The sequence below is a fragment of the Myotis myotis genome, unplaced genomic scaffold, assembly GCF_014108235.1.
Source record: "Myotis myotis isolate mMyoMyo1 unplaced genomic scaffold, mMyoMyo1.p scaffold_m19_p_8, whole genome shotgun sequence".
NCBI classification, from domain to species: Eukaryota; Metazoa; Chordata; class Mammalia; order Chiroptera; family Vespertilionidae; genus Myotis; species Myotis myotis.
The window spans coordinates 84,885,309-84,910,949 of NW_023416390.1; the positions used below are offsets into that span (position 1 = coordinate 84,885,309).

Sequence of the window (25,641 nt, forward strand, 5' to 3'; positions counted from 1 at the left end):
GCAGCCCGGCATGTTGTGCTAGACTCTGGCATTGGAGGCAGTGTGGCTCTGTGACTTGTCAGTGTGGCCAAGCAGACTGTTGCATACTTTGCTGTCGTAATTAAAGCCCATAATCAGCTGATCTTAAATTACTCAAAAGGGAGCTCTTCCTGGGTGGACCTGACTTCATCAGTTAGAAGTCAGGGAGAACTTAGGCCTTCCCTGAGCCCACAGACTCCTTACTGCAGTGGGGGCCTCAGTTGTTCCCCCTTCCTTTGGGTCCCCCTCCTGATGACTGCCGGGGACCACAGGCTTTAGCTGGTGTCTGTGGGGCCAGCTGCTCCTCATCGGCCCTTCCATCTGCCTGCCTCTGGGCTTCAGGGTTGCTTAGCCAACCCCACGATGGGGTAAGCCGACAACTTATGTGGTATTTGTGTGTGTTTGTGTGGTATGTGTGTGTGTGTCCAGTTGACCCTGATTAACACAGTCCCCTCTTGGACACTCTAATTGGTCCTGTATACTGGCTACACCACAAAGCAGCACCTTAGTGGTGCCAAAATCAATCGCCTGCATGGAGAGCTGTCCAGCAAGCTGAGGTGCATTTGGGCCCCACAACCTTAACGACCCCTTTGAGGTACCAGTCTCTGACGATTTTGCCAACTGGAGCCTCTAGCAAAGGGAGGCAGCCTCTGCCTGGAGGCAACCCTTGAATCTTGGAGTCTCATCTCCCTGAATTCTCTTATTGGTTACAAGATCCTAGATCACAAGGATAATGCCACGTGAGTACACTGTAGGCCAAAGTGGAGGACATATGGGTCTCTGTGAGTTTTATAAGAATTCTCTTCAGAGACTAGGAATGGGTTCAATAAAAAGTGAAATTATTGCTACTGGAATGGGGCACATGAGTTTTTCTGGAGGTGGAGGAAAGACATAACCTCCGCATGTAAGGAGACAACAACTTATACCCAGGAGAGAGGGTTGGGGAGGGCCACCCACTAATGACCTCCGTCTCTTAGAACTGCGCCTGGGCCAGTCCTCATGACGCAGATCACGGCAGCAAGGCTCCGCCAAACTGCTGAAAGCAGCGTTAATTTAACTGACTCCTGAGTCTGGCAGCTTCTGGCAGATGGCCTGACTACAATATGGTCACCATTACCAACAAGTCTATCAGGAACATGTACCCCAGCTCCTGTACCTCTCATACAACACAACGGTTGATACTCCACGTGTAGTGTTACCCAGCCCCACAGCCGTTGTACAGACATTCTGTGGGGCACACACCACTCGGCTGGAAGCACAAACAAGACAGACCGGACTGACTGCCCTCAGGCAGTAACTCCAGAAACAAGTTCTAAATGCGATGATGTGCACTCAAGTGAAGGCCCTGATGCCTACCAGCTGACCGAAGGCCCCTGATAACCTGTGCCCTCCGCTCACGCAGGGCCAGTTGCAGACTGTAAAGAAATTCCTTCCCAGGAACACCAAGTACACCTCTAGGCCTGTGATTCTCTTGTGGAAGCCAGTATTGATTAAACCTCCTGCCCCCCCCCCCCCCAAATACCCTTATTTCTATCTGAGACCTGCAGGTGTTTCAAAGAACACCATAAGCAAGCTCTCAGATGATCAATTACTAGACCTTTGGTGGCAATCTCTCCAAAACTGCCCTTGGTTACTCAAGGAAGCCTCTAGGAGGGTTAACCAAATCATTATCTTAGATGTGCCCAGGGGCAGTCTTACCTAAAATGAGTCTCCCAATTATAAAAGGTGGTAAGAAATCTTTAATGAAAGGGAGCAGTAATACCACCTTGCCCTGCAGGCAGTCAGGTTAGTGGTTGCTCACTGGCCAGGGTTGTTATGGATGACAGAATTGCTCCAGGCCTCCTCCGTGTGACCCAGGTAGAATCTGTGTGATGGCTAGTACATGCTCCTGCCCTGGATTGATGCCTCAAACCTAGTGGGAAGTCAATAGAGAAACTAAAAGAAAAAGGCAGACAACTAAAATATAGAGCAACCAACCTGAACAACCAACTGGAGACTAGCTGAAGAGAAGTCTTATAACCAAGGCTTTACAGAAGAAGCCACATCCAGACTGGCAGGAAGTGCGGGCAGCGGCTGAGGTTCCTGAGGGATATCTCAGCGGGAGGGTGGGGGTTTGCGGGGGGGGGGGGGGGGGGGGCACCTGATGAGCATGGGCTCTCAAGCCCAAGCCGGGCTCCAGGCCCAGAGCACCAGAGCCTGGAAGAGGCACCCATGAAACATCTGACTGTGAACAGCAGTGGGGTTTCTGTCCACTAGAGAGATGGAACTCCACTAGAAACTAGGCACCCTCTTAAAGGGCCAACACACAAAATCTTCCCACCACTCACCCTGGCTCTGGCAGAGGGAGGGCAGAGCAGGCTAGAGTCATGTGAGGAGAGACTGGAGTTCGTGGCTCTGGGGAGAGAGTTGAGGAGAAAACTGCCTGGACACCCCCACACACACCAGTCCCACCCCCCCCCCCCCCCCCCCCGTGCTGAGTCCCTGTACTGCAGCACAGACACCATCTTTCTTGGGTGGAACATGCCCCTCCGTGTGACGTCGTCCTGGGGGAAAGCAATGGCCCCACCCTATGGACTCCCTGTTGGTCCCCCCTGCATGGGCTAGGGTGCAGAGGTATGGGCAGACCCACTTCCCCCTGATCCTGATTGGCGCCTCCCCTCACAGTAGATCTCTTGATTCTTGGTGGCTCCACCCTGCCAAGGTTTGAGCAGAATCTGAGACAATCTGAGTTGTGTGGCTCTGGGACAGGGGCCACTCCCCGCAACTTCCCAGAAACCTCACCGGCACCTCCCCCTCTCTTGACTTCCAATGGCCCCTCCCTGTTGAGATCAAGCTCCTGGCAGAATCTGGGACAGATTGAGTTGGCTCTAGAACAGGGGGAATTCTTTCCTCACACCCCAACGAATGCAGAGCCTTCCCTTCACATGGCCAAATCTTGGTCTGTTCAGATCTGCTAAACTCTGCTGGCCTCACCCTGACGACTCCCTGAGACCCCACCCCACCACAAAAGTGCGCAAGCACCCAGCGGTAGCAGCTTGCAGAGCTGGAGACCTTCAACTCTGAGTCTGGCGCCTCACACAGACCCAAAGTCCCAGGGTCTGGTCGCACAAGCAAAGATAACCAAAGCCCCAAAACAATGCAACTGCCCCAAGAGCTTACAATCTAGGTCTAAAATAAAATTACTTCCTTAAACATCAACCACAGCCATCTTCTGCTTTACAGTAGCTTAAACAAAACCTAGGAGATTTCTACCTTATTTTATATCTTCCTGTACTTCTTATTTTCTTCCTTCCTACCGCTTGCTTCTTACTGCTTATTTTCTATTTCTACCGCTTATTTCTCTACCGCTTATTTCTCTATGTCTACAGCTTATTTCCTATCACTTATTTTTTACAGCTTATTTCTCCTACCGCTTATTTTCTATTTATTTCTCTACCTCTAACTATGAACTATAGGTAGGCCTGGCTGCCCTTGCCCAAACCTTTCCTGGGTTGCAATCCCCGCTTGTTTCTACATTTCTACAATTTATTTCTACTTATTTTCTACTGCTACCGCTTATTTTCTACTAATTTCTATATTCCTACAACTTATTTCCTACTCTCTGTTTCTACAGCTTATTTTCTACTGCTTACTTTCTACAGCTTATTTCTACCACTTATTTCTACTTATTTCTCTATTTCTACAGCTTATTTCTACTTATTTCTCTATTTCTACAGCTTATTTCCTACCACTTAGTTTTTACTTATTTCTCTACCTCTAACTATGAACTATAGGTAGTTTTGGCTGCCCTTGCCCAAACCTTCCTGGGTTGCAACCCCCGCTTACAGAACCATAGGTAAGCCTGATGCCCTTGCCCAAACCTTTCCTGGGTTGCAACCCCTGCTTATTTCTCTATTTCTACAGCTTATTTCTACCACTTATTTCTAATTATTTCTCTATTTCTTCAGCTTATTTCTACCTTACCTATCTTTAGCTCAACAAAACCTAAGAGATTTCTTATTTTCTACTGCTTATTTCTACCGCTTTTTTTTTCTTTTGTTTTTAGGGATCCACTTTTTATGCTTTGCTACCTTATTTCTTGTCTATTTTTTACTTATTCTCTCCTTAAGAAATTTAAAAATGCTTCAATTAAGCATTGCCCCATGTTTTACACCGAGCTATTGCCAAACCTCGGCTCCCTACCTTACTTTTGCTTTTAGCCTTACTTTGCTTTTTAGCTTTATTTTTAGTGATCCCCTTCCTGGATCCTGAATTTCCCAAGTTTTACACCGAGCTAATGTTACCACACTTCGGCTCCCTACCTTATTTTGTTTTTTGGCCTTCGTACTTTTGCTTTTTAAGCTTACTCTCTGCGCGCGCCTTGGCGCCTCCTTTCACCTGACCGCTTTTTAAATTCCCCCAACTCAGGCCTGTTCGGACGCCACTTGTTACGGCCAAAGGTGATCCTGAGTGGGGGGGTGAAAGGATTGGGAAAAGACAGACAAGAAAATGAAAGCTGGGTCTTGGTGGGATGCTATCATTTAAATTTGAAGGAAAATAAAAAGCTTCCCAGAGAAGAAAAAGCTGTTTGCTACCACCAAACCAGTATTACAAAAAAATAAAAATAAAAAGTTAAAGGGTACTCTTGAAAAAACAAAAGAAAGAAAAACAGTTATAAAGAATAAAATAGCAATAAAAACATACCTATCAATAATTACTCTAAATGTAAATGGCTTAAATACTCCAATCAAAAGACATAGGGTAGCTGAATGGATAAGAAAATAAGACCCATATATATGCTGTTACAAGATATCCACCTCAGAATGAAAGATGCACAGAGACTAAAAGAAAATGGATGAAAAAATATATTCATGCAAATAAACATAAAAAAAAAAAGCTGGAGTAGCAATACTTATATCTAACAAAACAGACTTTAAAGCAAAGGCTATAGTAAGAGACAATGAAGGACACTACATAATGATAAAGAGAACAACCCATCAAGAGGATATAACCCTTGTAAAGATTTATGCACCTAAATATATAAAGTAAATCTTGATAGACATAAAAGGAGAAATCAACAGTAATACAGTCATAGTAGGGGACTTTACCACCCTATTGACATGACTGGATAAATCTTGCATACAGAAAATCAACCAGGAAAGAGCGGCCTTAAATAACACACTAGATCAGATGGATTTAATTGGTATCTTCAGAGCATTTCACCCCAAAGCAGCAGAATATAGTCTTTTCAAGTGCAAATGGAATATTTTCTAGGATATGTTAGGACACAAAACAAGTCTCAATAAATTTAAGAATGAAATCATATCAAGCATCTTCTCTGACCATACTGGTATAAAAATAGAAACCAATCACAAGAAAAAAACACACAAAAAAAATATTGAAAAACACACAAAGACATGCAGACTAAATAACATGATGTTAAACAACAAATGGGTAAACAATAAGATCAAGGAAGAAATCAAAAGATACCATGAAACAAATAAAAATGAGCAAACAATAATCCAAAATCTATAGGACACAGCAAAAGGAGCCCTAAGAGGAAAATTCATAGCATTACAAGCCTATCCCAAGAAACAATAAAAATTCAAATAAGCAATCTAACTTTACACAAAAAAGAACAACTAACAAAGCCCAACGTGAGTATAAGAAATGAAAAAATAAAAGTCAGAGAAGAAATAAACAAAATAGAGCCTAAAAAACTAATACAAAAAGATCAATGAAACCATGAGCTGGGTCTTTGAGAGATAAACAAGACTGACAAACCTTTAACCGGACTCATTAAGAGAAAGAGAGGACCCAAATAAATAAAACCAGAAATGAAAGAGGAGAAGTAACAACTGACTCCACAGAAATACAGGGATTGTAAGAAAATATTATGAAAAACTATATGCCCAAAATTGGATAATCTGGACAAAATGAATAAATTCATAAAAACATACAATCTCCCAAAACTGAATCAGGAAGAATCAGAGCATCTGAATAGACAGATTAGAACTGGTGAAATTGAAGCAGTAATTGAAAAAAAAACTCTCAACAAACAGAAATCCTGATGGCTTCATAAGAGAATTTGTATCAAATATTCAAAGGAAAACTAACACCTATCCTTCTCAAACTGTTCCAAAAAATTTAAGAGGAGGGAAGACTCCAAAGCTCTTTTTATGAGGCAGCATTATCCTAATTCCAAAACCAGATAAATACACTACAAATAAAGAAAATTATAGGCCAATATCCCTGATGAACACAGATGCTAAAGTCCTCAACAAAGAAATTGGAGAACCAAGATAACAGCGTAGATAAATGCCTGTGCTCACCGCCTCCCTCAACCACATCAAAATTACAACTAAAATACAGAACCATCATTCAGAACCACCTGAAAGCTGGCTGAAAGGAAGCCCTACAACTAGAGAAGTAAAGAAGAAAGCACACTGAGACTGGTAGGAGGGGCAAAGGCTCGGAACAGGCTGGTCCGACACCCACGTGTGCCACTTTTTTAATCCGGAGGGAGATCATCTCTGTGGAGGCCGCCCATGAGGAGCAAGGAGTCCCAGCCCCACACAGACCCCCAGCCCAGGGTTCCAGAGTTGGGAAGAGAAGTCCCCATAACTATTGGCTGTAAAAACCAGCAGGGATTGGCGCTGAGTGACATGGAGGCTGCTGGACACCCAATTGTTCCTCTTAAAGGGCTGGCGCACGAACTGAATTTACAAAGTCCTGCTTCCTCTGAGCTCCAGCACCAGGACAAGGCTCTGTGGGACCCAGACACATACAAAGAGGAACTAGATTGTCTGGCATCAGGGCACAACTTGGGGGCAGCTTTCTCCCAGAGAGAGGTGCTTGCAGGGATCATTGTTCCTGTGCTGGGACCTCCCTGGTCAAAGGGCTGACTGGCAGCCATATATGTTTTCTCCATCCTGGTGATTCCCTGAGACCCCACCCCATCCAACTTGCAGCCCCACCCAACCTGTTTGCAGTGGCTTTTGCATATGAATGGCTTTCCTTGCTCAGGCTTCAGACTTTGCTAAAATATCTCAAACAAGCTGCAGCTGGGTCAGCGTGCTCCAAACCTATCAATAAAAGGCCCAAGACCATGCACTAGCATGAGCCTGCCTTGCTTAACCCCTGGGCCTCTCCAAGCCCAATACAAATAGCTGATTTTGCACCTCCTGAAAAGCCCGCGAAACAGTGCATTTAGTGGACAGCTTCAGACCACAGCAGATTATAACTCTACACATCCATAAACAACACACTCAATAGGCAGACTCAGTGAGCACCAAAGCCCCACTGAAGCATGTCCTGCTCCATTGGGGTGTTTCCTGCACAGCAGCTCTCCCACTGTAGCCACAGTTGGTCCTCACAGGCAATTAGCCTGGAGGTCCTCCATTCCTCCTGGTGACACCAGCAGCAATCAAAGCTCAACTACAAGACTGTATACACAGCCCATATAGGGATGTACTTGGAGTGCCAGCTCAGGTGACTGGGAAGGCTGAGTCACTGGGAACCTACAGGACACCTACTACAAAGGTCACTTTACCAACTCCAGGAGACATAGCAGCTCTTCCTAACACAGCAGTTGCCAACCTTTTGGACCTCACGGACCACAGTGGTCCACGGACCACCAGTTGCCGACCACCATGCTAATACATCCTAACAAACACAAGGAAGCAGCCAAAATGGGGAGACAAACATGTCACAAATGAAAGAAATGGAAGCAAGCAAACTACTGGATACAGAGTTCAAAACCATGGTTATAAGGTTACTCAAGGATCTTCATGAGACTTTCAAGTTATCTTAGTGAGAAAGTCAAAGACATGAAAAAGGACCAGTCAGAAATTAAGCAACACTAACTGAAATAAAGAATATTTTACAGGGATTCAACAGTACAGTAGAGGAGTCCAAGAATCAAATCAACAATCTGGAATATGAGGAAGCAAAACAACCAATTAGAAGAGCAAAACAAAAAAGAATCCAAAAATATGAAGATAGTGTAAGGAGCCTCTGGGACAACTTCAAGCGTATAAACATTCACATTATGGGGATGCCAGAAGGAAATGAGAAAGAGAGAGCAAGATATTAAAAACCTATTTGAAGAAATAATGACAGAAAACTTCCCCTTCCTGGTGAAAGAAATAAATTCACAAAGTCCAGGGAATGCAGAGAGTCCCAAACAAGAGAAACCCAAGTTTCTAGATGTTGAAACGTTAGTGCTCCCCCAGGTCAGTACTACCTCTGGCTTCTCCCCTTACACTCTCCCCTGAGAGGCACACTTCCATCTCCTCCACACCCGTCTTTCATAGCTATCTGTGTGATGACCACTCTCTAAAATACATTCCCAGCTCTAGCCAGTTTGGCTTAGTGGATAGTGCGTTGGCCTGTGGACTGAAGGGTCCCAGGCTTGATTCCAGTCAAGGGCACATACCTCAGTTGCAGGCTCCTCCCCAGCCCGAGCCCTGGAAGGGGCACACGCAGGAGGCGACCAATCGATGTGTTTCTCTCACATTGATATTTCTCTCTGTCTTTCCCTCTCTCTTCCACTCTCTCTGAAAAATCAATGGAAAAATATCCTCGGGTGAGGATTAAATAAGTAAATAAATAAAATACATTCTCAACCTTCAGTTCAAACTCATAAATTAAGCTGACTGTTTGTTTCACTAACTACCACAAGGCATTTAACATATCCCAAACTGAACTTGGCAGTTTAAATCTTACCTCAACCACAACCGGGATTTCCCAGTCTTGGCAATTATACAACCATCCACTGAGTTACTCAAGTGATCAGCCAAGGAGTCCCCCTTTCTCTTACTCTCTAGCTAATCCATCAGCAATCTTATCAGCTCTTTCCCCAAAATGTATCTTGAATGTTCCATTTCTCTCCATCTTTATGACTGCCACCTTCGTCTCTGTCTCTTTCTTGAATCATGGAAAAGGTTCCCAATTAACTGGTCTCCCCATTACTGTCCAGCCCTTTATCCAGGTGGCATATAGCATCAAGAATGATCTTCTGAAAATATAAATCCAAGTACCTCTCCCCTGCTTAAGATGCCCCACAGGCCCCCACAGCCCTTGAAGTAAAGTGCAATCTCCTATGATGACCAGCAAGTCTCTGTGTGATTTGAACCCAGACTCTGTCTCCCCCAAGTCCCCACCCAACAGTGGCATTGTCTTCTTTCAGTTCAATGCTGGAAACCCCGATTTTTCTAAAGCTGGATCCTCCTGTTCTCGATGGAAATGTCACCTCCTTGGAAGGACCTTTCCTGGCTGGCTCAGCCCCATTTGTTACTCCCGTGCACTCTGTTGCCCCCACCAGGAGACAGTAATGCATGAGGGGAAGGACTGTGGTTTTTTGTTTATTTGTTTATTTTAAAATATATTTTTATTGATTTCAGAGAAGGGAAGGGAAGAGGAAGATAGAAACATCAATGATGAGGGAGAATCCCTGATCAGCTGCCTCCTGGGGATCAAGCCTGCAACCCAGGCATGTGCCCTTGACCGGAATCAAACCTGGGACCCTTCAGTCTGCAAGCCAACGCTCTATCCACTGAGCTAAACCACCTAGGGCAAGGACTGTGTTTTTAACACCAATTTGCTTCTGGTGTTTAGAAGAATGCTGATATGGGTTGAATTGTGTCCCGTTCTCTACACACACACACACACACACACACACACACACACACACAAAGATGGTTGAAGTCCTAACCTCCACCCAGTACCTCAGAATGGGGCCTCATTTAGAAATATGGTATAATCATAATAATCAGTTAAGGTGAAGTCCTACTAAGGCAGTGATGGTGAACCTTCTGAGCTCGGCGTGTCAGCATTTTGAAAAACCCTAACTTAACTCTGGTGCCGTGTCACATATAGAAATTTTTTGATATTTGCAACCACAGTAAAACAAAGACTTATATTTTTGATATTTTATATATTTAAATGCCATTTAACAAAGAAAAATCAACCAAAAAATGAGTTCGCGTGTCACCTCTGACACATGTGTCATAGGTTCGCCAGCACTGTACCAGGGACCCACTATGGCTGGTGTCTTAGAAGATGGCCATGTGAAGACGGATGTGATGCATCTACAAGTCAAGGAATGCCTGGGGCCCCAGAAGCTAGGAGAGAGGCTGGGAACCAACTCTGCTGATGCCTTGGTTTGGGACTTCTAGCCTCTGGAACTTTAAGATGATAAACTTCTCTTGTTTTACGCCACTCAGTATGTGATACTTTATTACAGCAACCCCAGGAAACTGACACAAACGCCAAATTAGAAAGTCATGTGTAGAAGTGAGAGGTGCTCTTACAGAGGGAAGCGGGGGCACAGGGACAGTAATATTATGTGTCTTCATTTAAACTAGAACTTTTGAAAAAGTAACCTAATTGTTAAAAGATGGACTACAATTACAGTGAAGCCTCACTACTAGGCAAAAACACAACCCTTCGTGCAAATGTCTCTTACTACACCAACCCAGGTTGAAAGATACCACAGCTAGGTCCCGACAAATTATAATGGAGTCAATGAAGACAGGCCGCAGACTCAACTCTATAACCTTATTGTAAGGACAGCCAAAGTTGTCTGAACTCTGCCTTTGTTATGAGTTTGCCTCAAGGTTTCTGCTTTAATAAGTTGCATTAATGATTGTATAATAGCTACCCAGCGTGTGTCAAACATTGTGCTAAATGCTACAGGTAAGTCACCAATAATCCTCCGTAACTATCAGCCAAGTCAGTGTAACTGTCCCCATTTTACAGATGAGGAAATGAAGGGTGTGTGAGTTAAGAACAATGCCGCTGATTCAGTAGCAGAGCCAAGACTTGTCATTTCCATCAAGAGCTACATATCATATTACACAGATAATGAATTGGCTCCAGTAGAGAACAGTTTCCCTGCAACAACACTCCCAGTGCTTTTACATATAATCAGAAAATACTGTTAAGAAAGATAAATTCAAAACTTACTTTTGGTATTATCCCAGAAAGGGTGACTTTTAAAATAAACTATTTCTAGCCTGGCCAGCGTGGCTCAGTGGTTGAGCACTGACCTATGAGCCAGGAGGTCATGGTTCAATTCCCAGTCAGGACATATGCCCAGATTGCAGGCTCGACCCCCAGAGGGGGGCATTCAGCAGGCAGCCAATCAATGATTCTCTCTCATCACTGATGTTTCTCTCTCTCTCCCCCTCTCCCTTCCTCTCAGAAATCAATAAAAATATGTTTTAAAATAAATAAACTATTTCTAGAGGCAATACTAAAAAAAATGTACATTTTACTAAGCACTAGCTGCAGTCTGACTAAGCCCTACTGGAACTCATCTTTAAGAGCCAAACCAATTAAGGATCCGAGCTCTTAGCTTCCTGAGAAGAGAAAATCCTGCTTTAAATTTGGTAGGGAATAAGCTTCAGCCACATGAACAGCTTTCAAACAGCCAAAACAGAACTAATACTCTCCCCAAGAGAATCGGGAACAATGAGTCTTTATTCAACTTTAGTAGCCACAACTTTCAGTTACAAATCAGGATACAATGTAACTCAGAAAAAATAATAATAAATTTCAAGCGGCACTGCCCTACACTTCTGCTTCTGGGAAGACAGAGATGTACTTTCGCCTATACTTCCTGCTAAGTACAACTAAAAATCCCGCACACTATGTATAAAACAAATATAAGATCTGAAAGGCGGAGAGAAGGTGGCAGACTGGCTAGGGACCTCGAGACCCAAGGAAAGACACAATGGTGAGGTCCCTGAAAGAAGTCGGCAACCGGTAAACATCAGCAGGTGAAAACTCCCCACAACAAAAGCCTGCTCTTCCTAGCCACAGAGCCAGGGAAGGGGCGGGATAGGAGGACAGAAAGCTTTCAGACAAAAGCACTCTACTCCACTAGAAATCACAGGAGAAACTGCCCGCCCACCCACACTAGCAAAGGGGAAGCTGGAGCCAAGATTCCTTCACTGGCTTTAATAAGGAGACCCCCAACTCACCCAGCCTCAGGGTGATGTTAGAGAAGGCAGAGCAGGGAGCTGGGCAATCATAGGCCTAACTCTTGAAACCCAGTGTCAGTGGAGACCACCTGGGGAGCTCAGCCTTCCATCACCACTGAACATAAGGTAAGGCCCCTCCCCTTCCACACTGGTGTCAGCCGTTTAGCTAAGTTATTCATTATATTGCTACCTGGACATCCCATTTTTCTTGGCCAAGCGGCCTGCAGGGACCTTAAACTGACACTTGCCCCCTCATGCAAGTACATACGCTAGATAGCAGCCCACATAGTCACCATGATTTCCCCAACAGTCCTTGTGAGCAACAGTTTCCCCTCCGTTAGATAAGAACCCCCTGGGGCTTCCCAGAACCTCGAACTTTTGGGTTGAATTGACCAGCAAGCCCTAGCCTGAGAACCCCAAAGCACTGCACCCACAGACCCTAATAAAGGCATGTGCCCCGGGTCCTGCCGCTCTGTCTGCAAGCAGCCCGCCTTGACCTCCCCATGCGGCCCCAGGAGGAGTGCCAGGTATCTCCTCCAGGACCTGTGAATAATGAACTTCTCTATTTCCATTTCTCTCGCAATCTCTGGCTGAGCTCAGCGTCCTGCACCCTGTGCTCCACTTAACAAATGTTAATTTAACAAAATCGTAACAGGTAGTATCAGAGGAGTGGCAGTGAGTCAGAACTTTCACAACCACCCAGCCATAATGAGCCACGCCCACCTCGGCCTCAATGTCTGGGGAAGACACGTGGGGAGCACTCTTAGCCTCCCAAACAGAAATTTATCCTGAGGAGGCCTATGGGAAGTGAAAACTCCCACCCCACCTCAGGTGTCCGCAGGACCAAATCAAGGACCAGAACTTCTACCCCCACCTGCAGTAGCAAGTCTTCTGTCAGGGAGGTGTCAGGAAAAAAGTCACGAAAACAGGAAATTTTGATAAGATCCAGAGTCTCAGAATGTAACACCCAAAATGTCCAGGTTTCAACTGAAAATCGCTTAGCATATCAAGAACCAGGAAGATCTCAACCGGAATGAAAAAAGGCAATCAAGTGGGGCCAACACCGACACAACAGAAATGTCAGAATAATTGACAAAGGTTTTACTCAGACGTCATGTGCTTCAATGAGCAACTGTAAATATGCTTGAAACAAAGGAAAAATTACAAGGTCTCATAAAAGAAATGGGAGTTATAAAGAAGAACCAAGTGGAAATTTTTAGAACTGAAAAACACAGATCTCCATTCAAAAACTCAGTGAATGGAGGGAACACAGGGAAGAATCAGTGGACTGGAAGATAAAACAAGAGAAATTACCCAACCTGAACAACAGAAAAAATAGACACCCCCCCCCCCCCCCGCAAAAAAAATCCCTGTCCGGTGATCTCAATGGTTAGAGTGTCCACCCCCAAAGGGTCACCAGTTTGAAGGCACGTTTGGGAGGCAAATAATCAATATGTCTCTCTCACATCGATGTTTCTCCCTCCCCTCCCTTCCATTCTCTCTAAAAAAATCAATGGGAAAAATATCCTCAGGTAAGGATTAACATAAAAAAATATATGAGCAGAGCCTTAGAGCCTGTGGGACTATAACGATCAGAAGAGATCAGGGTTAAAAAAGTAAAAGCTAACAGCTTTCCAAAGTTGGTAAAAGATATAATTCTACAGAATCAAGAGTGAAGTGAACCCCAAACAGAACAAACCTAAAGAAATCCACTCCAAAACACACCATAATCCAACTTTTGAGCCCTAAAAGAAAACATCTTAAAAGCAGAGAGAAAATAAACATTGTCTATAGGGAAAACAAATGCAAATGGCAGTGGGTTTTTCATCATAAATCATGGAAGTCAAAGGAAGTGGCACATTTTTCAAGTGATGAAAGAAAAGCACCATCAACCGCTGGGCTGGTGTGGCTCAATGGACTGAGTGTCCTTCCAGGTACCAAGAGTTCGCTGGTTGGATTCCTCCTGGTCAGGGCACATGCTCAGGTTTCGGGCTCCATCCCCAGTAGGAGGCAACCGGTTGATGTTTCTCCTTCATCGATGTTTCTAGCTCTCTCTCTCTCTCTCTCTCTCTCTCCCCCTCTTCTTCTCTAAAATCAATAAAAAACATTAAAAAAAAAAAAAAGAACCATCAACACATCTACTATACCCAGTGAAAATATTCCTCAGAAATGAAGAGAAAATCAAGGCATTCTCTGATGAAAAAAACACTAAGAGAATTTGTTAGCAGCACATCTACCCTAAAAGAATGCATAAAGGATGTCTAAACAGAAGGAAAATAAAAGAAGAAACCATGAACCAACAGGGTCAATCCACCAACAAGATACAGCAATCCTAATGTGTATAAAAACAAAGCTGTTAAATATGTGAAGAAAAACCTGATGGAACTGAAAGAGGAAACAGACAAATCCACAGGTGTGGTTAGAGATTTCAACACCCTTTCTCAGCAAATGGCAGAATAATCAGAGAGAAAAGCAGCAGGGATACAGAACTCAGCCACCAATCAACAGAACGTAATGGACATCTACAGAACACTCCACTAATGACAGCAGAATGCACATTCTTTTAAAGTGCCCACAAAATACATGCCAATAAGAACATATCCTAGGCCACAGAAAAACACATAACAAATTTAAAGAAGTGAAATCATACAGAGTGTATTCTCTGACCTCAGTGGAATTAAAATAGAAATCAAAAACCAGAAAGACATGAGGTAAATCTCTAAACACTTGGAAACTAGGCAAGAGACTGTTATACGATCCCCGGGTTAAAGAGGAAGTCTCAAAGGAAATTTAAAATACACTGAACTGAATGAAAATGAAAACACAACATAAAATTTGGGGGACACAAAGGAGAACTAAGAGGGAATATATATAGCACTAAATGTATACATTAAAATTTAAAGTCTCAAATCAATAATCTAACCTCCCACTTTAAGAACCTAGAAAAAGAAGAGCAAAACAAACCCAAAGCAAGCAAAAGGGAAAAATAATAAAAAAAAAACCCAAAAATCAATAAAATTAAAAATAAACAAAACAGAAAGACAATAGAAGAATCAGTTTTTAAAAAAAGAGCTGGTTCTTTGGAGAGATTTTTAAAAATTGACAATCTTGCACAAGCTTGGCAAAGAATAAAACAGAGAGAACACACAAACGACTAAAATCAGACTCTGCACACATCACGAGGATAACAGGGAATACTTTGAACAAATCCAGGTATGCAAACTTTACAACTTTGATAAAATGGACCAATTTCTTGAAAAACACAAACTACCACCATTATCCATATGAGATAGAAAATTTTAATGGCCTATAATTTTAAAACACCCAGAAGAAGAACCTCCAGGCCCAGAAGGTTTCATTGGATAATTCTACAAAACATTTAAAGAATTAACATCAGTTCTAAGAAACTTATTTCAGAAAATAGAAAAGGAGAAAACATATCCTATTAAATTTTTGGAAGCCAGTAGTTCCATAACAAACCAAAGACATTATTTAAAAACTAGAGGCCCAGTGCATGAAATTCATGCGGGGGGGTGGGGGGGGGTGGGGTGGTGGAATCTCTCAGCCTGGTCTATGCCCTCTCTCTCTCAGTCCGGGACCCTTCGCTCCTTACCGCCCACTGGCTCTCTGCTCCTTACCACTAGGCTCACCACTCCTTAGAGCTGCTCTGGAGGTGGGAGAGGCTCCCACCACCACCGCTGTACTTGCCAGCCATGAGCCCAGCTTCTGGCTGAGTGGCGCTCCCCCTGTGGGAGTGCACTGACCACCAGGTGGCAGCTCCTATATTGAGCATCTGCCCCCTGGTAGTCAGTGTGCATCACAGTGACTGGTCATTCTGGTCGTTCAGCTGTAATGGCTGCTTAGGCTTTTATTATATAGATAACTACAGACAAATAATCCTTATGAATACAACCATAAGCACCCTTAAAATATAAGCAAATATAATTCTGCAATATATACAAAGAATTATACACAATGACCAAGTGGGGTTTCTTCCAGGGAAGTACAGCGAGTTCAATATTTGAAAAGAAATCCATGTAATCTACCATTTTAATAGGCTAAAGAAGAAAAATCATGTAATCAATCAATGCAAAAAAAAAAATCCGGTAAATTTCAACATCCATTCATGATAAGAACTCTTAGAAATAGCAACAGAGGGAAACTTCCTCTACTGGATAAAGAACATGTACAAAAACCCTCCAGCCAATATTATACTTAATGGTGGAAGACTGAATGCCTTCTCCCTAAGATCAGGACAAGGCAAGTGTATCCACTCTCATCAAAGACCTCCAAATCTGCCCACCTCTCCCAGCTCCTTTCCCAGAAGCATTTCCCAGGTGCCTCCCTCCCTTTAAAACACAGGAGTCCCCTCCCAGCTTTCCTGGAGCCAAGCATCAGAGTCACATGCCAAGAAAATGGAAAATAAATACCAAATGAATAGAATTCAACACTTGTTAATACCCTACCCCGTGCCTTCTAGTAAAGCTTTGCTGTAACTGTAGTCCATTTTTTAATGATGGGTTACTTTTAGGAAGTGAGATTTCGTTTAGAAGGAGAAATCTAATATTAAACTACTATTCACGGACAATAACCTGAATTCCCATCAAGGATGCCGTAAGCACCAAATGATGGAGCCAAAATGCTTCCAGGTTTCATCTGGGCCTCAGGGGGAAAAGCAGTGCTGAAGGATCATTTTGGGAGAAACCCACATTTCTTACAATTCAGATGTAATTTCTTCACGTTTAACTCCAAGGCTTTTGTTAATTTGCTTGACTTTGTTTTCTCAAACAAGATTATGCATAGTCTACAGGCTCTGGATTTGTTCCTTACTATTGTACCTCTACTTCCCATTTCATAAAGCCTCGCCTACATTGTTACTTCTGAAAGCTTCCCCCTGGCTTTCCTTCTAAACACCTACCATTGTAAATGGGGGAAGATGTGTAGTCCAGTCCTCTTGTCACATATTAGGAATAGGAAAGGAATGATCTCTCTTTTTGATAATCTCCAGAGAATTTTCATCAAATCCCTCCCTTCACCCACTCCTCTGTAACCCCCGGGAAACCCTCCCTTTCGTCTCCTGGGCATCACCCTCAAACTCTGCCATCCACCCCTGCGGCTCCTTTGTGTTCCCATGGAGACCATCAGCCTCTGTGACAACCTGGCAAGGGCCTGCCCCCCTCAGTCTCACCATCCTCTGCTCGACAGCCTCTGGCTTCCATCGCACTCAGAATAAACGTCAAGTCCCTATAGAGATCAGGCTCTGCATCATCTAAGCAGCCTGCCACCTCCTCAGCTCTCCAGCCCCCTCTCCTTCCACTCCTCCCCTCACTCCCTGCTCCCACCTTCACACTAAGGTCCTGCCTGGAGTGCTCCCTCCTCTCCGCGAGGGTCCTTCTCAAAGGTTACCTCCCTTAACCCTCCACCGGCCCATCCCATGTGAAACTGTCAACTTCCAACCCCCTATCCTCTAACACACTTTCTATTTAACTTGCTTTATTAACTATTATCCCTAATATAGGTTCTAAGGATTGTTAACGTAAAAAACCATTGAAACCTGTAAAGAATTTTTGTGAGTTTATTTGAGCCAAACTGTCGACATATGCCGGGAAGCAGAACCTCAACGAATTGAGATAATGCTCCGGAGAATGGCGGTTTACATCTGTATTTATACACTTGCAATCAAGGGAGGGATGTAGGTGGGTTACATGAAATCCATTGGTGATAGATTAAGGAGGAGGGATAAAGCAAGGCGAGGAAACCCCTGGGATTGGATAAAAAGTAAAATGATGGGCACATACTTAGGTGGGTGCAGGAACAATTAACATGATAATGAAGGAATTTGTGGTCTCTGTCCTGGCGCCCAGCACATTTGGTTGAGGCCCAGGGGCTCCAGAAAAAGGGAAGTTACAAGTTACCCAGACATTTCAAGGGTATGTTATCATAGATGCAAAAAGACAGATAGGCTCAGTTAAGGTAAAGGTTGACCTTGTCAGTGAAGATACTGGCCTAGGACGTAACTGCCCACCATCACTGCTTTTAGTTAAAGTTTAATTTCAGACCGTCCTTTGTGGTGACTTTAGGTCTCAGTTTGCAAGACTGCCATGCAGGCCTCCCCTGAGCCTGTCAGGTCAGCACGTGGCCCCTTTCATCCACAGGATGCAAGAAATTATGTGGGTTTTTTTTTTCACTGCTGTATCCCGAGGGCCAGGAAGGTGCAAGTTACCTGACAAGAGCCGAGTAAATATTCGTCAATGAGTGCAAGTGTCATCCACGTAGGAGATACGTGCTGGACACCAGGCTGGGCCACGTTTGTTAAAGTCAAGGTAAGTAAGACACTGTTCCTGCCTTTTATGCACTAGAACCAGTGGTTCTCAACCTTCTGGCCCTTTAAATACAGTTCCTCATGTTGTGACCCAACCATAAAATTATTTTCGTTGCTACTTCATAACTGTAATGTTGCTACTGTTATGACTCATAATGTAAATATCTGATATGCAGGATGGTCTTAGGCGACCCCTGTGAAAGGGTCGTTCGACCGCCGAAGGGGTCGCGACGCACAGGTTGAGAACCGCTGGACTAGATGGCGAAATGCACCTCAGACAAAAATGTGCGACACAGAGCTGCAAACTAAGGCAACGGGAAGGCGTGCCAAATGCTCAGAGGACGAGGCCTCGGCCTCGCTTTCCTGGGGACCGGCTCACCCACCCCCGGGCGCGCCCCTCCAGGCCGCTCCTCTGGGTTCCTGAGATGCGCAGGAGCCCCTCGCCCTCCCCCCGCCTGAGCGGTTCCTCATCCAGAGGAGAACTTCCGGCCTGCTCGCGCCGCCGGACACGGGACCAGTGAAACATGTTTAACAGGCTCTGCTCCTCAGCCTCCACCCCTCTCCTCTGCCCTGCGGGTCACCCCGCAGGCTGGGCTGAACCCCGGTCGGACCACAGCACCCGCTCCCTGATGCGCGCCCTACTTCCGCGGTCCCACCTGCTCCCGGAGTTCCCTTCGGCTCCCGTCCGCGCGTGCGCGAGCAGTCCCACGTGAGCTCGGGTGAGGCGGGCGGCGGGCGGTGCCCAGAGAATGGCCACGCCCTCGCGCAGAGCTGGCTTCTGATTGGCTGCCGGGCGCTCGCCCGAGCCCCGTTGGCCTGCGACTGCGCCTCTAAAGGCGCTGCCAGACAGTTCTTGCGCTGCTCCTCCCAGCTCCTCGCCCCGTCCGCCAGCTTCTGAGTCCTTGCACCTACCCGCCGGCATGTCTCAGGTAGGACACGTGCGAGGCTGCGAAAGGGCAGCGGGGCGGGCAGCCGGCGTGGGGACCACCCCGCAGGCAGAACCCTGGAAGGTCTTTCTCTTCCCGGCTCCGTTCTGCCTCCTGGACCCGTGCCCAGCTCTGACCCTTTGGACAGAGCCTTGAGAGCGGAACTTTCGGTTTGGGGCTCCCTACACCGCCATCCACCCTGCAGCTGCTGGCAAGTTGCCCATCGAGTGGACTTCGCGGTGACGCAGGGGTAGGGATCGGAGGCGAGGGTCCGAGGTAGAAAGAAGAGGGGTAGAGGGTTGCATGGCTGGAAGGAGAAGGGGCCGAGTCCCCCATCGGAAGGACAGGACATGAGTAAGGGCGGAGAAGGGAAGCGAGGAGACCGTGGCTGAGAGCTTGGAGGTCAGAAGTAGGGGCCGTGTCCGTCCGGCCGGGGGAGGGTGCGCCGGGGAGAGGCGACCCCCGAGGCCTTCCCCTCCCTTGAATGTAGCCGCTTTTCCGAGACCGAGCTGTGCTGGGCGACCTTTGGCTCCTCTCCTCTCTCTCTCTCTCCAGTCCGGCACTGGGACAGAGGTTGGCGCTGGACGCCCCAAACTCGGGGGAAGGGGGCCAACTGACTCAGGCCCTGACCCTGCTGTACTCATGCCCTGCCCCCTTTTCAGCCGTTTTAGCCGCCCCTGTCCCCAGGTCAGGGCTTCACTGGGACCTCAGCCACCCCCAGGGCGACCCGGTATTGCCCAGGCAGTGGCCAGCCGCCTTTCCTGCGAGTACACTCCCACTGCAGGCAGTCTTAGCCTTCTCCTCCCCACGCTATTTCCAGTACCTGACACCCGGTGTATGAGAGCTTTCTTAATGTAGTTGTCAATAAGGGAGCCTGTGATCCGCCTCCTTGTTTTGCTGGATCTTTCTAGCTGTCCGGCGGTTGTGGGGAGGAGGGGACACACTTTCCCTCACCTGCGTTACAGGAGTGCTGCCTCTGCAACTCCTCCATCCCTTACCGAGCTCCATTCAGGCCTCTCCTCTCCCTCCCATTTAGGCTGAGTTTGACAAAGCTGCCGAGGATGTTAAGAACCTCAAGACCAAGCCAGCAGACGATGAGATGCTGTTCATCTACAGCCGCTACAAACAGGCGACTGTGGGTGACGTGAATACAGGTATGCTGAGACGAAGCGGGGCGGGTCCCCGTTCATCCGAGCAGACTCGGCAGCCTCGGTGGGTGCTGGGACTCTTAATCTGTGGGAACCTCGCTCAAAACCTTCTGAACTCTTTGGGTGGGATGGTAACTTTTATGACGTTCCTGGGGTGTAAGCCGGGAGAGGTTCCCGAGATCATGTTCCTGCATTGGGTGTGTAGACCCTGCACTGTTCTTGGTTCTGGGTGGGTCAGGTAGCAGAATTCAAACCCTAGACTTTACTGATCACCAAGAGCATTTCCCATCTTCTTGGGAGGTGGTGAAGGCCCCCAGCTTGGGAGAGACTTGCTCAGCTCTCAGCTCACTCGTAGCTTTGTTGAAGCATAGTGCTTCCACCCTAACCGGCAAGATCAAAGGCTCCGCGCACTTGGCAGGGGACCAAGCCTAAATCAGGAGCAGAGAAGCAGCTGGCTTCCTGGGACAGGTCAGAGCATTTTTTGCTGAAACATTTCCTGGTGACCATTCCCTGTTGAAAAGTCTTGGTACAAATTTTGAGGCCATAGTTTGAATTCACGTATTCCATAGTACTGCCTTTCCTGCCTCGGCCAGTTTTTATTCTGCCCCCAAAGTCCCTGATTCTCAGGTGTATACTTTGCTCTCAGGAAAAATCTCCCACAAATCAATAAGAAATAGACTAACAATTCGGGGGGGAAATGGTGCAAGGGTATGAACATACAGTTCACAAAAAAAGACACTCAGAAAACTAAACAGTAATGCATGAGGCAGAGAAATGGGTTAGGCAGTGGCATGATTCAGTCCACGTATGGACTCGGAGGTGGTGGCCATGGCACCACAAAAGGAGGTTACCTCCTCCCCTCTCTGATCAGGAGGGTGAGTGTGGCCCCCAATTCCACTGTAGTTGGGTTGGAGGTGGAGCCAGGTGGGCTGGCTGCGAGCCTGCTGGATGCAGAAGTGCCCAGAGGTAGGGATCTGGTGCAATGCCAAATCGAACTTGGGTTCCCAGGGAGGGCTGAGTTGAGAAAGGTCTCATGGTGGAGGTGAGTTATATGCTGGGTTTATAAGCTGTGTCCTCCTGGGAAGGGGGTGGAGAGATGAAGTGGGGGCGGCTAGCCGCCAAGATACTCTTCAGCCAAGCAGTGTTTTCACAGAGACTGGGCCTGCCCTGCTTTCCCGTGAGGGCAGGTCCGCTGGCTTGGGAATCTGTAACTTCCGGGTCAGGGACGTATCAGCACACTCTCAGGCTTCACAGTCCAGTACAGTAGCCACTAGCCACACATGGCTATCTAAATTTAAACTGAAGATAGTTCAAATTAAATAGAATCAAAAGTTCGGTCTTCAGTCGCAAAAGCCACTATTCCAGGAGCTCAAGTGACACAAGTGACAAGTTGGATAGTGCAGATGCACAGCATTTCCATCATCACAGAAGGGCCCGGGGTCGGGGGGGGGGGGGGGGGGGCAGGGGCGCAGCTCTAGAAGTTGGTTGATACCTGCAGGTGCAGTTCCTCCCAGGTACCTCTGGGAGTGCTTCCCAGAGAGCACTTAGGAAGGCGTGATGTTCCTCTGGCACAGGGTCCGGGCTGTGGGCGCCGTGGTTGCTCCCCTGGGCTTGGCTCTCTGCGTGGCAGGGAATAGGTCAGCAGGGAACTCGTGAGTGTGTTTCCCAAGTGCAACTGATAAGTCTGTAAGCATAAAATCATGGTCTGACTTAAAGAAACGTTGCTCTCAGGAAAAATCTCCCACAAACCAACAAGAAATAGACTAACGATTTGGTGGGAAAATGGGGCAAGGGTATGAACATACAGCCCACAGAAAAGGACACTCAGAAAACGAAACAGTAATGCATGAGACAGAGAAATGGGGTGGGAAGGGAACTTCACAGTATTGTTTAAAGTGCAGTTTTTAAAAGGAGATGTTTGGGGGTTCACTTTTGAAGACAAGGACCCTCTAGTAGGGAACAGTTGCCCTTTTACTTTCTCTGGATTTTAAGTTTGTATTTCTGTACACTGTTCTGCGCCATTTACCTTCATGAGAGTGTAGAAGGGATAGATGTGAGAAAGAGGCCTTTCCTGGCAAGAAAGCTGGTAAAGTTTTCCTTTGGAGCTGGAAGCAGACCTAATGTCTTTCCTTTTCTTGTTGAAGAACGGCCTGGGATGTTGGACCTCAAAGGCAAGGCCAAGTGGGATGCCTGGAATGCGCTGAAAGGTAATTGTTCTCACCCGTGTCCCTCACTTGTGAAGCCCAGTAGTGAAATCCTCCTGATGATGGCATGCGAGGGGTGAGGAGGGAACACAGAGTGGGTGTGTCCCGGGCTGGACACAGCTTGACCTGTGTCAGAATGGAAAAACACTGGGCCACCTACTTCTTCTCTTAATACCAGCAATGCCTTCTCCAAAAGCACCGTCTCCAAGTCATGGTGTCATCTGGAGAGGAGGGACGGGGGCCAGGCCACTGAGAAACAGAGTAGAAGTCGATATAGTTGGCGAGGGCTTATATATACTCAGAATTAGGGGAGGTTTGCTGCCCACAACTCCTCTCCCCCACGAGGCCAGGCAGTGACCCCGTAGCCCAGGCAGCCCTCCCCAGTCCCCTTCCAGCCAGAAAGGCACAAAAAAGAAAGGAATGAGCTAATGCATGGCCAGCCTCTGGCCCTCGTAGGCTCAGTGAATGGAGCTATTCTGCGCTAAGCAACAGCAGCCAAGTGTCCCAGCTCCGACTTAATCACGTGCCACCTGCACTAGCAAGACCTAAAAGTTGGCACTAACGTGCCTGCCAGTTTTTTTGTTCTTGTAGCTAGCTTCTGAATAAGCCCTCTGTCTTCCTGCAAATGAGAAACACTTGAACTCAAAAAGGATCAGAATACAATAAAAACACTCCTAGGATTTGAAGGAACTGGAACAGGAATGCCCGTCTGACTGTCCGTTTCCATTGGGCATTTCCATGCCATTCTCAGGCCCCTCGCACTCAGTGCTTCAGACACGCTCCAATTTCCAGCAGGTCTCTCTCCTTCACGTGGATCTGGGAAAGTAGGTGTTACTGTCTCTGAGGAATATAGTAGTATAGTCGGTGTCTCTTATAGAGCAGCAAGAAGGCAAAAACTGGCCTCATCCCCCTCCAAGAACCAGAGTTCTCAAAACTTTTCTCGTAGCTTCTCTCTGGGGAGAAAAGGATGCTTGGCTTTGCTGTTTCACCACCAGCTTAACAGCTCTGGGAGTTAGGAGCCCAACAGAAAAATGCTTGATAGGCCAAAGCAAACCGGGAAGTCAGCAGGACCCGTAAGGCCACTGTGGCTCCCCAGGTGCGGCTCTCCTGCCTGGAGGGCCCCGCCTTTCCCCAAGGCTCAGACTAACCCCTACTCATGACAGTGGGGGACTCACAAGGCCAGCAGGCCATTGGCAGGCCTCAGGACAGCCACACACACATTGGTTCAGTGCTTTATGGAGCATTGAGCGTTCTCTGTGGGCCAGGCTTCTCGAGTTCTTCGTCAGATCCCGGCCAGGTCTCCGAGGTTTAGGGAGGAGGCCCCCCCTTTGCAGGTGAGGAACTGAGACTCCGAGTGTTAAACCAGAGCTGTCTGGGGCTCTGAGGCTGCCGCTCAACTTCCCTGCTGCCTCTGACAGACAGTCTGTTGATTCCTTACAGGGACGTCCAAGGAAGATGCCATGAAAGCGTACGTCAGCAAAGTAGAAGAACTAAAGAAAAAATACGGAATGTAGGGACTGGGTTTGGCTGCCAGCCCCGCATGTCATCTAAACGGATAATCATGCCTTGTTTTTCTAATACCACGGATGAAGTGAAATAATGAAGTTAACCTTCTCCTAACACCGTCCAGGATACGGCGCTAACGTTAGGAGCGGGAATGGTTACTCACCTTGCGGAGTAGTTTTTATCTATACACCAATTAAAACTGCATTTGTTACTTTAAGTCTTTGGTAATCTGGTTCCTTGAAATAATTTACACTTCCAATCTCACTTCCTTTTTCTAAAGATTTTGTCTGGAAGTGTTTGAGCTCTGTCCCCTCCCCGGTCCTCTGCCAGGAGTGAGGCAGGCAGTGCCACCTGCTCCAAGCCCGGAGTGCACTCACCCCCTGCGGGGAGGCAGACGGCTGTAGGAGTGGCCTTTCCCGCCCCGTATCCCTCCCAGTTCCAGCGCACCCTTCGGGGGCCTGGCAGAGGCTTCAGTCTGCAGGTACTCAGCCCCTGTCAGGAACATTGCTAGCCTGCTGCTCGGAGGAAGGCAGGGTTGACAAGTGTTCAAGGTCTGTCTCAGGTCCAACCAGTCCTCAGTTCCAGAGCCAGTGAGCAAGGAGTGACATATGCACCTGCCACGGGTATTCCCGAAGGCCCAGGGGAAGCTTGGCCACAGGCAGCTGGGCAGGAGAAGGGAGATCGAGAACTGGGGACGGGGTAGGCAAGGGGTTAGGCTGCAGAGAAGAAAGACTAGAGCTTGACCCTGGAGGATGTAGGTTGTTGAAAAGTTAAAAAAAAAAAAAAGCGAGAGCTGTCAGACCCTCTTTGCAGGGTGTTCCCCTTCAGTCGCCGCAGTCCTGCCGGGAGATGAGCGATTTCCCATTTTGCAGGTGGTGATGTTGGGGCTGACGGGGAAGCTCTCTGAGGCCAGGCAGCAGTCAGTGCTCTCCAAAGCCTGTGCCCTGCCTAAGTCTCACCCCGGAAGAACAGGCCTCGGCCTTAGAGTGACTTGCCCAAAGTCACTCTGCTGGTGAATAAACTAAGAACCATCATTCAAGTGCAGATCGTGGTTCAGATGCCAGCACCCCAGGTGGCCTCAGGCACAACCAACGCTGCAGTGAGAGAAGGGGACGGCAGGGAGGGCACCAGTGTGGCTGTGGTGGGCATGCCTGCCATGTAAAATGTAAACACAGAATCTGACCGTAGAGGATGGGGCACCATGGGGAGCACATGGTCAACAGCTGTTGAGAACAGCGACTCTTCCAGTCCAGCCCAGCCTGCCCCCGGGAAACCAGGCCCGCAGCCCAGGGGTAGACCAGGGAAGGTTGCTCCAACGAAACAACGGGGTCACGGTCCAAAACCCCAACATGTGGCCCAAGAGCGGTGACATTCTGAGTAGCAGTATTGTCTATGTGGGAGACAGTTTCCTGGTGCTGATGTAACTGAGGGCGGATGAGGCAGGAGCCTATAGTCCTCTCCACCCACCTCACAGGCACCAGGGAGGCGGAAGGAGCCACAGCTACTCACCTGCACCCATACCTGGACCATCTCCATGGCTCAGGTATTGGC

The 25,641-nt window shown here is 47.1% G+C and overlaps 2 protein-coding genes across 13 annotated transcripts in view; one reads left to right on the forward strand and one right to left on the reverse strand.

Annotated features, from left to right (window-relative positions):
- Positions 1-19,035, reverse strand: part of CUNH2orf76 (chromosome unknown C2orf76 homolog) — a 109,179-nt gene extending 90,144 nt beyond the window's left edge. For 11 of the 12 annotated variants that reach the window (XM_036319124.1, XM_036319126.1, XM_036319129.1 and 8 more), the window contains exon 1: positions 18,963-19,034. The gene's annotated coding sequence lies outside the window, so the exon portion shown is untranslated. Of the gene's footprint in view, positions 1-18,962 lie in introns of all 12 variants that reach the window. The other variant, XM_036319131.1, reaches the window with a different exon arrangement.
- A 43-nt stretch (positions 19,036-19,078) lies between these two features.
- On the forward strand, positions 19,079-24,307 carry DBI (diazepam binding inhibitor, acyl-CoA binding protein). The gene is made up of 4 exons (XM_036319132.1): positions 19,079-19,235; positions 20,269-20,386; positions 22,525-22,587; positions 24,025-24,307. The coding sequence occupies exons 1-4, from the start codon at positions 19,227-19,229 to the stop codon at positions 24,096-24,098; spliced, it is 264 nt and encodes an 87-aa protein (XP_036175025.1). The 5' UTR covers positions 19,079-19,226; the 3' UTR covers positions 24,099-24,307.
- The last annotated feature ends 1,334 nt before the right edge of the window (positions 24,308-25,641 follow it).